This window comes from Juglans regia, chromosome 3 (genome assembly GCF_001411555.2).
Source record: "Juglans regia cultivar Chandler chromosome 3, Walnut 2.0, whole genome shotgun sequence".
Taxonomy (NCBI): domain Eukaryota; kingdom Viridiplantae; phylum Streptophyta; class Magnoliopsida; order Fagales; family Juglandaceae; genus Juglans; species Juglans regia.
The window spans coordinates 3,667,026-3,685,388 of NC_049903.1; the positions used below are offsets into that span (position 1 = coordinate 3,667,026).

Consider the following 18,363-nt stretch of genomic DNA (forward strand, 5'->3'; position numbering starts at 1 on the left):
GTAGGTGGTGTTGAGGCTGTGCAAAAATCCAAAACGGTTTCGTTCATGGCAAAAACAAAATGCACGTACTCTCGTCATTATTTACCGAATTTGCCACTTGCAGTAGTAACCTATGTCGCACCCTTATAAAATCTGAGCGGCTATGCTGCAGTTGGTCACACTGATGCTCTCGTGGACCATCTCCCGAATTGCTGATCGAATTCCTTTTCTGGAAAGTGAAAACAACGGGTCGATGAGATCGACGGTCCAGAACCGCGAGATTACTCCGAAAGAATCTCTCATTGGTTGTGGGCCCCACTGCTGATCTCACACGCCATAATGCCAATTTACCATATTACACCTGAAAAAAATCTGTTATTTCCCACTCTCAGTCCCTGACTCCACTTTCAGTTGCAGCCTTTTTTTCTCTCCTACAGAAAGAGACCAGAGAGCTCCAGTCTCTCTGAAATGAATCTCGCTTTCTTTCTCTAACTTTGAGGTCTCGAAACCCTAGAAGTTTTACTCTTTTTGTTTTTTCTTTCACATTCCGTTCAATCCGATTAAGCTCGGTGTTCTCTCTCATTCATTCCCACTGTCACTTGAAATTCTAGCAGGTTACGCACATGTCTGTCGAATTCTCTCTCTGTTTCCCTGTTTATTCTCTGGGAAAAAGCTACACTTTCTCCGTTTTCACACATGCATCGAAGAATGAATGAGTTTCAAAAGCACATTGTGTGACTTGTTTGTTCCCCTAGAAAAGCCATTTTGAAGTGGATTTTCTCGGCCCATTTAAGTGTTTAACAACAAAAAAGTTGCTCTTTCTTTCCTTACTTCCGATAATTTGCTACTTTTCTCCCTTTTGTTTTGGAGTGATCAAGACTTTTAGTCACTTAGCTTCATCACTTATGGGTGGAATGCTTGATGGAGCAAGAACGGTTGTTAGTCACTTAGCTATAGGAACAAGAAAAAGTGATCTCTCTCTCTCTCTCTCCGAACGTTTTCACTGTTCTGCTTCTACGAGTCCTTTTTTAGTTGGATTTATTGGTTTTTCTTGTCTCTTTCTTTGAGATTCAAGTGTTACATCACTAACAAATATCAGCTTTTATTTTGGAGACTCCTCATTGAGGACGTTAGTTTTTTTAAAATTTCTATCAATTTGATTCATTCACCATCTTCCCTAAAATCTTTTCAAATTTTGTCTTGTTACTTTCTCTTTTTAATTGGGTGGAGGGCTTGTTAGTTCTGGAGTTTTAATCTTGAATATAGATTTGTAGATTATTCTCTCTGTCTCGGATAATAATTAGTTATTGTTTTGCCAATTTACTTTTTCTAATTTTGAGGATCTTAATCTGTTTACGTGTTCATTTTTTCATTCTTTCGCTGCTGATTAATTTGGATTTTTCACTTAAAAAATATTTTTGCTTAATCCATTGTTTCTTATTAAAAAAAAAAACTGCTTAATACATTATCCAGACTATTCATCGCGAGGGTGTTAAACTAGTCTACTGTACGATCGCGCATGGTCAAAATAATTTATAATAAAGCTACTGGGATTCTTGACCTGATTGTGGAGACTTTGTTATCTGGGGTCGAACAGTTGGTCAGAATGGTTTTTATATGAAGTGCTGTTTTTCATATTAATGATATATTCGTGTTTCCATGTACCTATTTGTACCAAATAATTGAGTTTTCGGAGGTCTTATTCTGGCATCTTCATAAAATCTGCATATTACTCTGTCAAGTACATGTAATTTCCATCCGCCCTCTTGTATTGGCGATTGAATTCAATTGCAATTTTGACATTATTTTCATTTTTTTCTGCGTAACATCATTCTCATTTCAGGTTGAGTTTCTTCAGATTCATGGCTTTTGATCCAGGGGACTCGTCCCATAATCAAGGTTTTCAAAATCTCCCCCGTCAGTCTTGTTTTAGCTTTGGTTCACCTTACATGAGATTAAACATGTTTTCTTCATTGTAACTTGTGTGGTATTTGGATAATTACTTTTCAGTCGCACATGAAAGCAGTTACAGTATGCTAACTGCATGGCAGTGTGACTTTTATGCTGGTTATGGTTATGGTACGCTTGTGTCCCTTACGGTCTGGTCTCTGCCATTTTTTGATCGATCTTATTACTTGTAATATTAATGCGCTTCTTCCACATTTACCGCCTGCTTCTTTTGGTTGTAGATGTGATAGAAGAAGATGCTTTGAATGAGAAATCTTGTATTCAAGTGCTAAGGATGTTGAAAACAAGGGCAGACACTGAAATTGATGAACTTGAGCAAGATCTTGTATTACTTCAAAGTGAACTAGCCTGTGCTGAGCACGAAGAATGGTCTGAATTATGTTGTAATGCTTTGAGAGAAAAGATTAATTGCCTTGATATTTCATTAGGGAGTTTGAGGAACACTGATGAGAGTGATATTGAGGTTCAGTTGCTAATGCATGTAGAACCCGCTGAAAGAGTACATGAAATCGTGAGGGCTCTACTTATAAATTATTTTCCAGAAAATAATGAGCAGGTTTGAGTGTTGAAACTTTCTTGTTACCTTTTCCTCAATATTCTGAAATGTTCTCCTTGAGACTTTAAGTTTGAACTTGGCTTCCTATGTCTAGTTTATCGTGTCCCATTTATGCTATTCTGATGGGGATGTTTGTGCTGACGAGTAGTAGTTTTTCTGTTTGCCATTATTTTTGTGGCTCTGCATTACGTAGACATCCCTAGGATGTCTCACATTGCAAAGTATTATCCTTTTGGCATCATCTTTCCCTAGGATCAACCTCCTGTTTGTTACTATTGACCAGCATTTTTAGGTGTCCTCCTACATTTCCTTTTGAGATCGACACTTCTTATTATCTTACCTTTTCTTCTGATAGTTTATTTCTTTACTTTTGTTTTGTTTTTATATACTTTATTATTTTTTGCTCAATTGATAGGTTGTTTGTTACTTCCATGCCGAACAGCCTCTGCATGCTATTGCCTTGGACTCCAGCTCAAATGTTACAGAACATGCCACTTACCTATTGGATGAGAATGAGATGTTTAGCATCATTGATTCAAATATCAGTGTAAAGGAGGAAACCAAGGAATCCAGTATTACCGAAACGTGCACTGGCTCAAATTTGTCTTTGAAACTTCAAGAGAAGAAAACAAATGATCCAGAGATAATTAAGGTGGACACAGTCCCTTTATGCTCAAGTTTTCATTTACATGATTGTGTGAGTTTGGTTTGAAACTTTGAAAACTCCAGGTAAAGCTTATATGTTTTATAAAAATGGTTTACATACTGCATTGCGACAATCAACTCTTTTTCATCATTAGCCTATCTAAGTGATGCGACCGCTTCCGGTTTTGTGAAGCTTGTTGTTGTCATTTTTATTGTGTATGTGTAGAATGAGGGAACATAAATCGCTCCTAGACTTAATATCGAAATCTAAGATTTATTAGGACTGTGAGGGAATGAAATAACTAAGTGCCTAAAAGGTCCGAGCATTTTGCTGAAATTTCATTTGTTTTGAAGGCAAAAGAATGTGGAGGTAAAATTAATTTTTCTCTTTAAAAAAGAAACAAATAAAAGAAATATAAGCATATCCTCATTAATATAGCCATATACACTATTAGTTTTAGTTGGTATGAACCTTTTATACATGCCATGCCATTCCAAACATACAAGTACACAAGCATGTGTTTAGCCCCACATTTAAAAGTATCTTCTAGCATACACACTCTTCTTAGCACCTTTCTAGGATCAATGAATGAAAATGATGTTGATTACATGCAGTTTTGCATCCACCAATCAGATATTTGAATGAAAAGTAGAAAAGAAAAGGGAAGAGGCCTTTATTTTTCTACTTGATGTTACTTATAAAGAAATTCACTTATTTGGCTTCTCATTCCATCTAGTTGACTGTTGATTTTACAATTGACAGCCTGAAAATACCAAGGCCAAAGATTCCAATGTTGATTCTTTAAGACTTGCAGCTGGCCACCACAACGGGAAGCAAATGTTGGAGAAGAATGATGTAAGAAGTTCTCAGAAGGGGGAGGCCAAAGAGCACTCTTCCACTCCCAACAACACAGCTAGTCAAGATTTGTCTTTGAAGCCTGAAAGGAAGAGGAAATATAACCCTGAAATGATTAAGGTTCAGGCAATTCTCTGTATGCCATTGTTTTGATTTAATTTAGTGCAAAATTATTCAGTACTTATATAATACAAAGGAACTCTAAGAGGAAGCTTTTTCTGGCGCATGAAGTCTTCTTCCTAGTTATTATTTGTTGGCACTGAAACCAACTTTGACAATAGAAGAATTAGTTTTGAGGCTCCCTCCCTCCTTTCCCTACCATATGTTGTATGCTTTCATTGAAAAGTCATTGCAAAGCCATGTCTTCCATTTAGATTATAGTATCAATGCTACTTATAAAAAAATATCATATTATCAATGCTTATTCCTTCAGCCTTTAATTTATGGAAGCACTGTTTTTTTATGACAATTATCAGCCAGCAGACACTAAAATCAAAAATTCATGTAAAGATGCTTTGCCACTTGTTGGCCAATCCAATAAGAAAATTTTGGGCGACTCTGATCTGAGAACCACAAGTGAGGAGATTGAAGAACACAATTCCACTCAAACGGTGCGTGATTCTATTTTGGGCTCATCATCCAAGCTTGAGGGAAATAGAACAGATCATGGTAAAGAGGTCAAGGTACTGCCTGCTCTCCCATTTCACCCTAAGCTTAGTTGTGGATTACAACACTCAAAACTGTGGGAGTAGATGGTCCTAAGCAGGGGTCCGCATAGTCCTAACTCTTTTTTCCTTTTTTATTCTTTCATCTTACAATGAAAAGCCTGCAAAAACTATCGGGAAAGATTCCAGCTCTGATGCTATCAGGAATGCAGCTGGCTGCTCCCCTGGCAAATTTGAGTTGAATGTAGGTGGAAACCTGGAAGTTAGAGAAGACAATTCTAATGCTATGCACAAAATCAAAATATTAAATTCATCTTCAAATCCTGAAAGCAAGGGAGGAAATCTTCCAAAAACAGCTAAGGTACAAAAGCTCTTTTCTCACTTATATGGATTTGTTGATCACCATCTAATTAGATATTTATTACAAAAATACTGAGAGGGCATATGCTTTGGTCCTTGGCTCTAGTAGAAAAGGGGTTGGTTGTGGTTGCTGAAGCCTTAGGATCAAATCTACCCATCTTAACCCTTTTCATTATCATTAGCTTATATCATTTTTCTTCTCCCCCTCCCCCTCCCCCTCCCCCACTTTTTAATTCAATGAGCAGCCTGCAAACGCCATCGGTAAAAGCAGTAGCGCTGAGGCACTGAGGCCGGCTACTGGCCTCAATAGAAGGAAAAAAGGCTTCGGTTCTGAATCAGGTGCTTTCAGACAGGCAGAAAGTGCAAAGTCTGATTTAGAGCTAAAACTAAGTGAATTTGCTGTGAAAATTGCACGCAGAGAGTGCATCAAAGGGTTAAAGAATGCTCCTACTGACAAGATTGAGTCTCCAGATTCATCTTCGAGGACAGAATGCGAGAGGAAAACTCCACAAAGAGTGATGGTACAAGAAACTGGTTTTATTAAAACTGGAGATCCATCAACTTCACTTTTAGATTTGAAAGATCAAAGGAGACAAGAAACAACGAAGCTGCAGCTGATGGAGAGGAACTCGCTAGCGGGAGATGTTCCTAAGGCAGAAGCTGCTAGTGATGGCAAGAAGTCAATTTTTAATTTTTCTTTGAAGCTACCAAAGCAGAAGGAAAAGAGGAAGATTGGGTCAGATACACCACAGGTCCAAGAACGAGCTTTCCCTGCAATTGGAGTTCTTTCAAATTCTTCTATCGGAAGATCCAAGAGCAAACAAAAATTTGAAGTCAGCACCAGTGATCATTCTTTGAATGTGGAGGCCGCAAAGAGATTAGGTCAGCGAGGCCAGTACGAAGCTAAAGAGAACAGTGTTGCTCCTGTTGACTGCAAAAGTTCAGTTTTAGTGTCTCAGAGGAAAGGAAAGAGAACTTCAAAATTGCCAATCACGGAAAAGATCAAAGATTCAACTCATGTTAAGATGGACCTCTTAAATTTGCCCGATAATGCAACTGACAATGGAAGTGAGGAAAATCTTCAGATCATCAAGTCCTACTCTGATGATTCCAGTGCTAAGGCTTTGGTTCCGCTGCCTTGTAAAGTGCTGAACTTGAAGGATTTGACATTAATTGACCTGAGAGCCATTGCAAAGAAAAACAAATTGACAAAATATCATAAGCTTCGGAAACATGTGCTGCTTGAACTATTAGCAGACCGACTGGGATGTTGCTGAATATACAAGCGGGTGTACATATTTTCTTGTTCTGTTGTTTTCTTACATATACATACAGTTGGGGATGGTCGGATATCTCACGGATCTTGAATGGATCCATTGTTCTACATAACGAGCACTCAAGAGAAGGTTATAAGAAAAAAAGGAAGGACTTAGAAATTTCTGTTTCATATCCTACCATCATTTTAGTTCTGATAATGATGATCATATATTTCATCTGTACTCATAGGATGTCGATATCAGATTGCTATCAATCTTTTTGCAGAATTGCTATAGTACGTGAGTGGTGATTACATGCTTTTCTGTTTGTCATTATATCTTCGATTGAAGGTCAATACTTTACGAAAGCTTCTGTTAATCATGTTTAAGTTGAATTGCGAGGGAGCTGTTTAAAGAGAGAAAAAAACAAAAAATCAAAGCCTTTAGCAGTTCGTGCGTCGACGTGCTTTCTTTTTGGGGTTCTCATATTGATAAGTGGAGGAGGGAACATGAAACTAATTAAAGAACCATGCATGTTCTATAGAATAGATGGCAGCCCCAGCCGGAGGACATGCATAACCAGACCACAACAAAATCACGACTCACCCGCAAACACCAAAATCCACTTGCAAGCAATTACGTACTGGGTCGTCATTTAATTTTGTCTATGATCTCATAAGCGTGCCTTAGGAGTTAGGACCTACCCTTCTACTTAAAGTTCTTACTTGCGAGGGCAGCTTCAAAAGTGGAAATAATCAAAAACCTCAGCTGGCGGCTTCAGAAGCGCGTTGGTACTTGTAGAATACTAGAATGGATTCAACGTCTCTTGAAGCTGGTCGCTTCCTTTCTCAGATACATACATCTTTTTTTAAATTTAACTTCTCTAAAATTAAATGCGATTGTACAAAATTTGAAATACAAATTAGATGGGAGTTACTTAAAATAAAAAATAAAAATCACATGTAAAATGGAATATATTTTGAGAAGTGACAATATCAATTGTAGAATAAATTATATTTATGTCCTTGTTTTAACTTGTTCTGTATTGTTTGAGGGCACAGAGCTCAGTTCAAAACGACAACTTCAACTGCCAAACCGCGTTTGCACGCTGTTTCATTTATATATGGGAGATGGGATGGAGCAGAAATGTACAGAAGTTACGGAACCTATGCCCAATGGGCCTAAAGTGATCTATTCACTTTGAACATTCATCTAATATTTAGTATCCCACACCTCACATTTTATAAAAAACACTTCCATACCTTATGAAAAATACCCTCATATCCTATAAAAAAAAACTATAATTGTAAAATGTGAAAGTGAATAGTAACTGATACATATAATTTCTCGTTTGCTTTTTTGGGTTAAAGAACATCGACTAGTCATTCACCCCGAATCACCTTCATTCTATTATCTCATTTTAACTACTGATATGTAAATGCAAGCTGGGGATATCCTTTGAACATTTTTCCAATGATTACAGTCTATATATGAAGCAATGCTAATTTGTATATTGTTTCCATCACTACAGTACTTTTATTATGTTTTTGGAACGTGTAGATGAATCCAGATATTGTATAAATTCAATCCACAATCCATTTCAACGACCAATATATTTTTGTTCATCATGTTTTCGTTAAACAAATGCTTCTTAGATCATTTCGAGGTTGTCCCAGAAGTGAAGGCTTGAAGAAAGCATGGGTTTGTGCAATCTCAATGCGTTCCCTGGGATCATTCAGGTTTTCGTCTCTCAGTGCTTTCAAAATAGCCTGTGATGATGACTGTTCCCTGGAGATCCAACATAAAATGTATAAATAAAGGAATTATAATTCACAGTTTTCAACCAAGTCTAGGCTTGTTTCACATGTGAGCCAGCTTGACATGAGTGCTCTGTGGCTCTTATTCATGGCTGAAATTTATTCAGGTGGTCGACTCAGTATAAAGTTAGCAAAAGAAACAAGAACCCAGTTTGCTATTGCTCTGGTTTCTCACTCTGTATGAGTATAAAATAGATTGCAGGTTAAGATCACAAATGAGATTTATGAGTTGGAGCGCTGAAATTTACCTCGAGATCAGTATTTTATACAGTGTCTTTAAGATGGGGCAAAGCTCTACGGGAGCCACTGGCTTCTTTTCTTCAGGATGCAGCACGTTTAGGCTAGACTGACTCAGAAGTTTATAAAAAGCCTCCACCGCAGAGACACCCTGCAAAATAACAGTGCAGATTTTTGAATTATCATGTTGTAAGTTCAAGTAAAACAAAAACACACAAAAAAAAAAAAAAAAAGAAGAAGAAGAAGAAGAAGAAGAAGAAAGAAGGGAAATGGTCCTACTTAAAATGACATCTTGCTTGCTGAAACTACGAAAAAGTTTCGATTATCAAGATTGTGGCATATTCCCTATTTTTCATCTATCTTAATGGCCAAAACTGGATGAGGGTACTTACTTTCTTCATTTATTTTTAAGTTGAAGGGTGCAGCATGGCAATTTTGGCAATTTGAGGTGCCAAGTGCAAAAGGCCTGCATTTTGATATGCAAAAAAGTGTATTCCTCTTTTTCTTTTTCTTTTTCTAATCTTTGTTTTCCTTATAAGATTAAACATTCACTGAACTTTGACAGCATTTAGTCCTACTTCATGCTGCTCCCAAACTCACCCTAAGGCCTAAAGTGAGCCACATTACTAACATGGTCTAGAATTGTAGAGTGTGAAGTAATGCACCTTACATGGGTTCTGAAAAAACTAATCAACCAGAAACAATACCTGAATCATTCCTTTTCCACTGATGCTATCACCCATATCCAGGCTTAGCTCACCCTTGGCCAACATTTGGCCATACCATGCATTACGGCCTTTCAGCAAGGTTACATAAGTATCAGCCAGCAAAGGTCCAGCAAGCTTCTCAGGTTCTTCAGCCAACAAATGAGTAATAAATATCATCTCTGATGTACAATGTGCAAAATATACTGATTTACTGGTAGCACTTTCATTGGTAAGTGCCGCCACCATTCCTGAAGAAACCAATTTTACTAATAAGCATTTAAAGTTTTGTGAAAAAAAAAAAAATGGTGTTTGTACTATAACAGCACTTTGTTCTGCTGGCAAAATAATCAGGGGGTTGGACTCGGTTGGACTAAGGAGAGATTTATCGATTAAACTGCCAACACCTGCACTATCTCCAGCTAAAAGAAACTTACCAGCTCCAATGGCATAGACATTCTTCAGGCCACCCATGACTTCATGTGTGACAAGGTCACTGTTGTCCCAGACAATAAAATGAGGCTGCCTCAAAAATTTAGCAAGAGGTTTCCTCCACTTCTCAGCTCCACAAATTCGAGCATTAGCATGTTCCTTGTTGTAAATTTCAGATGCAATATTTGGTCCACCAACATAAAGGATGTTCTCCATAGGTACTCCAGCTGCAGAGCACATATACCGAAGATTAGAGGATGGGGGAAAGAATCTCTAACAAAATTAAATGAAAAAAATGAGAAATATAACCACTCACAGCACCAAATGTAAATAATATAAACTATAACTATCTTAGACCACACTCACACCCACTTCTGCCCACCCCGGCCAAAAAACAGGAAAAAATAGGAAATTATGCTGAACAGGAAAAAAGTCAGATTGGACAACCCCTATACTTCTCACACCAGCTAATGTTTTGCTTTTATTGTTCAGATACTGAAGTCTGTGAGTGTTCATGATAGGTTAATTAATTTTTTAATTAATTTTTATTATTCTTCTCACATGAAAAGAAATTAATTTTTTAATAGTGGACCTCACTCTTTTTCAAAGCGACTACATGACGTTTGCGTATTCCACGACTGTATGTAGCATTACTCTTTCCCAAAAATGGGTTAAACTAGAGAAACGTTACGTTTTCAAGAGTTCTCACTACTTTTTCATTGAATGATTTTAGTCTTCCTCTCTGGAACTTCAATTCCTGCCCAAAATAAGAGATCCTTATTCCACTCCCAAGGCGCCCATCATAATTACAATAACTGAAGCTTCCATCACTGCTACAAAATGTCAAAGCCCCACATCGGAAACTACCCTAACTGATTCTACAATGTTGAAAGTAAGAGAAATCCATGCAAAATTAGTAGTTTTTCATGTATTTCTTAGCTTCATGAGAGAATAGTTGTTTGTGCAAGTAACCAAAAGATCTGTTCAACTTTACCTACAATAATTAAATAAAGGCAGGAAGTATTTAAACAAGTGACTTTGCAAAGCAAGGGAGTTCTTACTTGCACGGTTAATCATTTGCGTGGGAGTTATTATGTGGGGAACAGGATCCAGTGCAGCCTCAATACCTTTTGCCAAAGAGATGATGATAGGAACTGTGATTCTCTCCTTCCAATAATGACTGATCTCTTCAAACACCTCATGAGTTTCTGTGGAAGGCAAGCCATTAACCACAATATCCGCATCCCAAACAGCCTCCTGCAAATTAGTCACAACCTTCAAAGGACAAAGTGGTGTATCAATCATGTTCAAGCAAAAGCCATCTTTCAAAATCTCATCTGCAAATAGAGTCCGATCTCCTAATCTTGCCTCCACATACTTCAAATACGCACAGCGCCGAATCAACCTCCTCAGCACATCCTCCCTCGAATTGATCACTTCAAAAAGATGTTCAGCTGTGGCTCTGTCGACAGCTCTTCCAGGCCTTCTCCATATCCTGATTTGGACCTTCTCTCTATATTGACCATAATTATCTTGAAGCAAAGCTGCAAAAACACTTCCCCAAGCACCTGCCCCAACACCAACAATCCTCAGTGGATCACTATCTGCCTTGCCAAGAAGACTGCGAAGCTCATCAAGCTTGTTTTCCAAACCATTAAACTTCTGAATAGCCCCGTTCGAGTATAAAGTATGACCCATTCCCTCAATGCTTCCCACCATTTTCTTCACAGGAAAATCAACACCAGCAAAGAAGTCTCAAACTCGTTGACTATATCGACCAAGTGCTCTTTTCCTTGATCTGAATGTCTAAATTTCTATTGATGTTCAAAATTTCTTGACTATACCAGAATCCTGAGGACAACTCCTTTATATGGTTTTTGCTGTGACAACACCACACCATTCAAATTCCTGCTTGAAACGAGAAAAGCTATTTCCAAGTTGCTGGATGAACTGAAATCTTACTGGTAGATTTCTTTTACCAGAACCAAAACTAATCTTTGATAATCCCACTTAGACGTTCAGGCCTACCGATCCAGATATTTTCTTCTAACCCAAAATTGAGGAAAAATAGAACAACATGAGAAAAAGAACCTCATGCATACCAGTCTATTTATTTCCTTAAGAGTTCCAACACAGCACATGTTTAAAAACAAAATAGTATTCAAATGCAGCTTTGCTTTCTCCGTCCGAGTTTGTTCATCTACCAAAACCAAAAACTAAAGGAAGAAAAAAAATATAAAGCTTTACAAATTCAGAGTCAACAAAGAACAACCTTGTCGGTAAACTACAAGATTTGGCTTCAATCATTTGTTGGGAGGTGTGATTCACATGAGTTCCTATCAGTCCAGACCCACCGCAGACTCCAAGACTGATTTCACTCTTAGACCAGCCGGCATTAATGTTGAGGTCGGGAAACTTGTAAAATAAAAATAAAAAAAGAAAGAAGGACACAGAATGTATGAAAAATGCATGGAATGGAAGCGAGGAAACGGTGGATCACAGCAGCACCTGTCTGCGTTCACATTTGGCTCTGTTTAATTGATACGAGCGCGCAGGGAGAGAGAGAGAGAGGCATTGATTGGGTACAGTTAGAGATTGATCAGGTGGGTGCCATGCATGCACATACGCATTAATAGTTTTTGGGTGTTGCCAACTTCCCCAACGGTCATTAAAATCGGATGACTTTCCGCAGGGGAAAATGTTTTGGATCTCATTTCATGAGAGCTAGACCATTGCCAATTTGCCTAAAACCATTCAACGTATAATTTCACATTGTATTATTTATATATTAGTCAAAATATTAATATAATATTTTTTTAATATTAATATTTTTAACTTTTTTTTTCGTATTTTTCAACTACACTAACTATATGTTAATTAATAATTAGAAATATCAATATTAATAACCATGCACAAATCAATTAATTAATATTATTATTGATAATGTTAATTAATAATTAGAGATAATAATATTTTAGAATAAATTATATGTTTTGATTATAAATAGTATGTAGTTAAAAATAGAGAAAGATTTAGATTTACTGTAAGGAGCTCTTAAATTTCTAAGCAAATGCAAGTGCTCTCAACAGTCTGATAGTGTATGCATGCAATTATTAATCTTCTATTCCGGACCACCAATTATTAGCGATTTCATTAAAATACCTAAGACATTATTCAATGTTAAATAAATAAAAAAATTAATAATTCATTTTTGGTTTGTAGCACTTTCGATATTTGAGTATGAAACGTTTTCCTTTATTCTCTCTTTTTCTAAAAAAAAACCATTCTACCATGTGTTAGTTAAAACTTTTGACAAAAGTATGTTCACGTGACAGATTACATGGTTGTTTTTACATAGATTCTTACTTTTTTTCTAATGTTTTTAACATTGTTTCTATAATATTTTTATTTTTTTAATAGCCAGTTTGGATTGATAATCTAAAGAAGGCGAGCCGGGCCTGGGCCTGGGCCGGGCCCGAGAGAGGTGCAAGGATGACAAGGGAAAGTTTAAGAGTGGAGCCAGCATGTAAGCCCAGTGAATGCCATATATCACAAAATAAAAAGAAATTCTGGGAAAGGCACTGAGCAGAGCACACTTGATCTAATCGGCAGCAGAGAGAAGCAGCAGTCCACTGGCAAAGAGGATGGAGACCAAACCAACAGAGATCAGTAGCTCAAAGATGTTCGGAGGGTACAACAAGAGGTACAAGCATTTCAGTCCCACACTGGGCTGTTCCATGACCTTCCACATCTACTTTCCTCCTTCTCCTTCCCCTTCCCACAAATTCCCCGTAAGTCCTCACCCTCATTTCTTTTCCTTTTCGTTTCTCATTTCTGGACGTTACCTATTTCCATTTTCGCTTCCAATCAATTACTGGGGTTTTATCTATCAAAAAAAATTACTGGGGTTTTCCTTTCCTAGCGTTTTAATAATCGCAAATTGATGGCCGGCTGTAATTTTTTGTTGCACCTTTTTATTAGAACATGCCTAGATATTTTCTCTAAAGTATTATAGTTCTTGAATTTTAGTGTTTATCCCTTTGTCGCATATTCTATTTTTGGAGTATACGATTAAATTTATTTACATGCTAATCGATGACTGATGGAACTGAAATTATTGTTTTTAGTTATCCAATTAGTCACTATCCCAAGCCTGAACCCAGATTAATCTTAGTTGCTAACTTATGGCCAAGTTTTTGGGGACCCTACTTTTAAAAACTGATTTTATGGCAATATTTTAACTCGATTCTGTTTGGGTGTTTGCCTGAACTTCTTCTTTCTTATTTATTTTTTGTTTTTTTTTTTTTAATTTTTATCATCAGCCGTCTCTCAAACTGCTATTATTGACAACAGATTTGTTGTAGTAGGAACTTCAGGAACAAGCCTTGCATTGAAATGTGAAAATTGTGTAAGATAAATCATGAAAGCAAAAAATTTCACCAATCACAACATTGTAATTTCAATGCCAAATGCGAGAGCTCTGCAGGGAGAAGTTGGCGTGTTTTGAATATCGTTATTCAAATGGTACTAATGATGCTAGTAAATACAAATAATCTTGAGATGTGTTATAGCGAAAAAAAAAAGGGTTCCAAAACTGCAACTTAACCATACCTACTCAAACATATACAGCATTTATCGTTTTTCTTGGTCCTATATTTTTTTATAAGTATTTTTCTTACTCCTATATTAATATAGTGTTTCGTGCATTAAAATGTGTGAGAAACACAGTTCAAGAACTTTCTTTCATCAACAAGCAGGTACTTTACTGGCTCTCTGGCCTTACCTGCACAGATGAGAACTTTATAATCAAGTCAGGAGCTCAACGTGCTGCTTCGAGTGAGGGCGTTGTTTTGATTGCCCCTGATACATCTCCAAGTAAGCCAGCAGCCCTTATTAAATTAATATTTTCCTAAATTGATGGTTTGCCATCACATATTCAATTTTAATGCCAAAATGCCTTGTTTTTTACTAGTGCTCAAGAGGTTCACTGCTAAATATCTTTTAATTGAAATTTCTTTACAGGAGGCCTGAATGTGGAAGGAGAGGCGGACAGCTGGGATTTTGGTGTAGGTATGCAACACCGGGCCATTGAAATTTTTTTTAGGTGCCTTTGATCTATCAAACCATCTTAATTATATGAGAATGCCATGTGTTTGGTTGAAGTGTGAATATGCAATTTTCTAGTTGTATATTTTGAACTGCTGGGTAATTCTTATTGTTCAGGTGAGTAGGGATGTCTTCTATCATGTTTTAGTAACAAATAGATGCTTGTCATAAGCTTTCTTTTTTTATTTGATAGCTACTATTGACAGAAGAGTTAAAATAAGTGAAAGGAAGTATGAAAACTATGTCTTAATTGGCTTCATTTATAATAAATTGTATAAATTAGGAGTATATAAGTGTTATGTTCATAAGACTGCACATATGTTTGTTCCTGTTGTGCAGATATACTAACCTAATTTATAGGTTCATTTTTTTTTTTTTTTATGTCGGGGAACCTCTCCAAATTTATAGGTTCATTAAGTCGACTAATATGCCACAGTAATTTTTTTTTTTATAAGTAATATGCCACAGTAATTTTTTCTGATGAATATAACAAATTCTGTTTGGTATACAATACTTGTAAACTTTGGTGCATGCCTCAGCTTCTTTCTAGGTTTTTTTTTTTTTTTCCCTAAGCTAAAGGGGCAAGGTGGGGGAAATCAGAGTTTGGGTATTCTGAACCTAGACATGACCATGATAGCACCCTTATTTGGGGAGCCTCTCAAGAGGAGCCTAAATGGGCCCATGGAGAGTCCAAAAAGTAGTGTTGATGTGGGGAACTGCAGATGCTCCCTCAAGACAGACTTGAGCCATAGTGTGACCCATCCCAACTAAGGACAAAGTAGCACTAAGCTGGTGGGCAAGGATTTGAGCATGAGTGTCATCTCCTTAGCATCGTGTCCACAAAACTCGTAACCACGGCCCCCATCCACGAAACCACATGGGAGTAAGCTCCTAACCACAAAGCCAACACTCTCGGTGATAATTATTGTTGTTGTTCATTCATGTCAATGATGATAGCTTGGCCTGTTTTATTTTTATTTTTATAATTAATAAAAGAATTTTATTCCAAGTAAATAGGCATAGCCCAACCCAAGTACACAGGAAGTATACAAGAGATTACACCTAAATACAAACTAGAGCAAGAAACAGCTAAAGCCAATCATGAAAATTTCGATTCCCTACAAGAGCCTTAGCCCAAAAACATAAAGTGCTAAAGAAAAACTCCCTAATTTCTCCCATCGAGCGTTCTCTATCTTCAAAGCACCTCCCAGTCCTCTCCAACCATAAGCACCATATCAAGCACAAAGGGATCATCTTCCACACAGCTACACTACTTTGTCTCCCCACGAAACCTTGCCAACATGCAAGAAGGTCCACCACATGCTTAGGCATCACCCAAGCAATACCCGTCCTATCAAAAATCTCATTCCACAAAGTCATATAAACAGAACTTTCATGGGTTTAACTGAGCAGGCGGGGCTTCATTTTTCGGTGACAAGTTTTCAACTCAACTCCCCCAAAAAATGTATAAATAAAAAAAGTTGTAAAGTTTGTTGAGATAATCTATGAAAAGGAAAAGGAAAATGACAGTTGAGAGTTTTGTGGCTATGGCTTCAATACCTGCTAAACTGAGCACCATTTCTCGCTTCTACTATTATTTTAAGAACACACATTTTGCATTACATGTGTTGCTAGATCAATCTTTATCAAATACGTATTAGTGGTTTTTCCTCCCAAACATCCTGCAGATTGCAAGTAGTTTGAGTTTTGGTAGGAAGTAAGTTATCCTTTGGCTGCAGTATTTAATGAATTTGATCTAGAACAGGTGCTGGTTTTTATCTGAATGCTACACAAGAGAAGTGGAAGAACTGGCGTATGTATGACTATATTGTCAAGGAATTGCCAACGCTTCTCAGTGAATGTTTCCCACAGCTTGATACTTCACGGGCATCTATATCAGGTCATTCGATGGGTGGGCATGGTGCCTTAACAATCTACCTTAAAAACTTGGACAAGTATAAGGTAATTGATGATAGTCTTTACTTCCTATGCAATTGAAGGTATGGCACTTCGGCAAATAAACAGAGCTATTGAATTTGTTTGGTAGATTTGATCTTTTAGCTTCTGGTGAAGTTTATTCAATGTTATATTTTAATGTTTTAGAATTCTTGGTATCTCTCTTGTTTTTTTTTTTTTATTATTATTTCACCTTAGGAGTTCTTGTAATTACTTTGGCTCTTAATTTCTTTCCTTCTCTCATTTCTCAGTCAGTATCTGCTTTTTCACCCATTGTAAATCCTACAAACTGTGCCTGGGGCCAGAAGGCTTTCACAAATTATCTGGGTGGAAACAAAGCTGAATGGGAGGTAATCTCCAAGAAAAATGCTAAAATCACTGCTAAATTATATCTTAAGGTTCTTATTTATAACAAGTGAACCTTGCAAAAATGTAGGAATATGATGCAACTTGCCTGATTTCCAAGTTTCATGATGTACCTGCCACCATTCTGATTGATCAGGTAAGTACTCTAGCCTTAAATTACTTTCACCGGGCATATATGATTTTGTTTACTTTTCTCATAAGTTGACAAGAAAACCAGTAGGTGATTGCAGCAGGCTAATAGTGATTTACCAGACAAGAATGATGAGCAAAAGTACCTCTTTTACAGGGATAATAATTTAATGTGGTGTTGGTTACGTGTAAGCATAAAATAAAATAAAAAATCTCAAAGTAACAATATGAGGTGACTGATCTTGAAACTTATGCTGGAGACTTGGAAGCAACAATTGAAGAACTATGATGGGATGAAGCTCCTCGCTCCAAGTCATTTAAATATTGCGACAATTATTTGATTGGAATAAAAAGTCTTGTTATGTTTATTTTTATTTTTTATCATCACTATTTTTTATTTTTTTGAGTTTTGCATCTTGTAATTCATATAATGGATTGGTACCAATGGAAGGGAGTGAAATTTATGGAATAAGTTTAGAAAGGCTCATTGACTGGGAGGATCGTGATGAAGTTCTTTAGGAGTTGTACCTATCAAAAAGTTCAGGGAATTGTGGGAGAGTAGAGGAAGTGAATGAAGTGTGCATGCTCTGCAAAATGAAATAAAATCTGTGGATGGTTTTGATTTCTATTTGTAAATGAACTCTCTCTTGTTGCTGCTTTATTTTTTATTTTATTGCTATGCATTTGTCCTTTATCCTCTTCGATTTTACTGCCTGATTTGTGCAGGGGGAGGATGACAAATTTTTGCACGATCAGTTGCTGCCTCACAAGTTTGAAGAGGCATGCAGGATTGCTAATGTTCCACTCCTTCTGAGGTTGCAACCTGGTTATGATCACTCTTACAATTTTATTGCCACCTTCATTGATGATCATATCCGCCACCATGCTCAAGCTCTTAACCTTTCAAGAATCTAGAACACAATTCCGGACTATGGACCGCTTGTGCTTATAACTAAATATTTTGGTTTTCCCATGAGAATGTTATGTTCAGAATACCTAGACCATGAAAATGATGGTACTTAAGATGTCTGATTATGTGCTAGACTTGGAATGAGTGAGTGCCTAGCCAATTAGTAACACTGGCTAAATGTTCAGTATCCAGAGACTTGAGGGATTCGACACCTATGCATTTTATTAAAACCGTGTGCTTAGAATCCTGTGATGTGTAAAATATAATACCTTTTTCAGAATGCACGTTTTATTTCTCGTGAAAAGAAGGGTGCTGAAAGTATTTTGGTTGTGTTGTGGCAACTGAAAAAATGGAGAAATTAAATCATTGAGAAAGTAGAGTAACATGCTGGAGCATCCTTTCAATCTGCAACTCACAAATT

General features: G+C 36.9%; 3 protein-coding genes across 11 annotated transcripts; 2 read left to right on the forward strand and 1 right to left on the reverse strand.

Moving 5' to 3' along the window:
- The first annotated feature begins 386 nt into the window (after window positions 1-386).
- Window positions 387-6,591, forward strand: LOC109005257. 8 transcript variants are annotated; one of them, XM_018984092.2, is made up of 9 exons: window positions 387-1,726; window positions 1,823-1,878; window positions 1,990-2,058; window positions 2,169-2,503; window positions 2,919-3,155; window positions 3,912-4,124; window positions 4,481-4,687; window positions 4,830-5,030; window positions 5,275-6,591. In XM_018984092.2, coding segments are annotated over exons 1-9 (2,352 nt in total). In that variant the 5' UTR covers window positions 387-1,724; the 3' UTR covers window positions 6,307-6,591. The 8 variants fall into 8 exon arrangements, with proteins under 8 accessions (XP_018839637.2, XP_035544377.1, XP_035544378.1 ...); XM_035688484.1 differs by having other exon boundaries at window positions 2,946-3,155; XM_035688485.1 differs by having other exon boundaries at window positions 2,169-2,458; window positions 2,946-3,155.
- A 1,094-nt stretch (window positions 6,592-7,685) lies between these two features.
- On the reverse strand, window positions 7,686-12,038 carry LOC109005256 (glycerol-3-phosphate dehydrogenase [NAD(+)] GPDHC1, cytosolic-like). 2 transcript variants are annotated; one of them, XM_035688488.1, is made up of 5 exons: window positions 10,603-12,038; window positions 9,481-9,702; window positions 9,047-9,294; window positions 8,351-8,490; window positions 7,686-8,073 (listed from the first exon to the last, which is right to left on the reverse strand). In XM_035688488.1, exons 1-5 carry the CDS (start codon window positions 11,192-11,194, stop codon window positions 7,911-7,913), a joined length of 1,365 nt encoding a protein of 454 aa, XP_035544381.1. In that variant the 5' UTR covers window positions 11,195-12,038; the 3' UTR covers window positions 7,686-7,910. The 2 variants fall into 2 exon arrangements, with proteins under 2 accessions (XP_035544381.1, XP_018839635.1); XM_018984090.2 differs by having other exon boundaries at window positions 10,537-12,038.
- Window positions 12,039-13,026: 988 nt separating this feature from the next.
- LOC109005255 (S-formylglutathione hydrolase) lies at window positions 13,027-18,246 on the forward strand. The gene is made up of 7 exons (XM_018984089.2): window positions 13,027-13,266; window positions 14,233-14,350; window positions 14,498-14,545; window positions 16,347-16,543; window positions 16,789-16,887; window positions 16,974-17,039; window positions 17,759-18,246. Exons 1-7 carry the CDS (start codon window positions 13,120-13,122, stop codon window positions 17,945-17,947), a joined length of 864 nt encoding a protein of 287 aa, XP_018839634.1. The 5' UTR covers window positions 13,027-13,119; the 3' UTR covers window positions 17,948-18,246.
- The last annotated feature ends 117 nt before the right edge of the window (window positions 18,247-18,363 follow it).

What these genes read in the sequence shown, in the direction of transcription:
- LOC109005257 (XM_018984092.2), top strand. An exon ending in TTATGCTGGTTATGGTTATG is followed by an intron (nt 2,059 to 2,168) that starts GTACGCTTGTGT and finishes TTTTGGTTGTAG; the next exon opens with ATGTGATAGAAGAAGATGCT. An exon ending in TTCCAGAAAATAATGAGCAG is followed by an intron (nt 2,504 to 2,918) that starts GTTTGAGTGTTG and finishes CTCAATTGATAG; the next exon opens with GTTGTTTGTTACTTCCATGC.
- LOC109005255 (XM_018984089.2), top strand. Translation starts at nt 13,120, where the DNA reads ATGGAGACCAAACCAACAGAGATCAGTAGCTCAAAGATGTTCGGAGGG. An exon ending in TGCCCCTGATACATCTCCAA is followed by an intron (nt 14,351 to 14,497) that starts GTAAGCCAGCAG and finishes ATTTCTTTACAG; the next exon opens with GAGGCCTGAATGTGGAAGGA. An exon ending in AAAACTTGGACAAGTATAAG is followed by an intron (nt 16,544 to 16,788) that starts GTAATTGATGAT and finishes CTCATTTCTCAG; the next exon opens with TCAGTATCTGCTTTTTCACC.
- LOC109005256 (XM_018984090.2), bottom strand. Translation starts at nt 11,194, where the DNA reads ATGGTGGGAAGCATTGAGGGAATGGGTCATACTTTATACTCGAACGGG. An exon ending in GTGGAAAAGGAATGATTCAG is followed by an intron (nt 8,491 to 9,046) that starts GTATTGTTTCTG and finishes GTTATTTTGCAG; the next exon opens with GGTGTCTCTGCGGTGGAGGC. An exon ending in TATAAAATACTGATCTCGAG is followed by an intron (nt 8,074 to 8,350) that starts GTAAATTTCAGC and finishes TTGGATCTCCAG; the next exon opens with GGAACAGTCATCATCACAGG.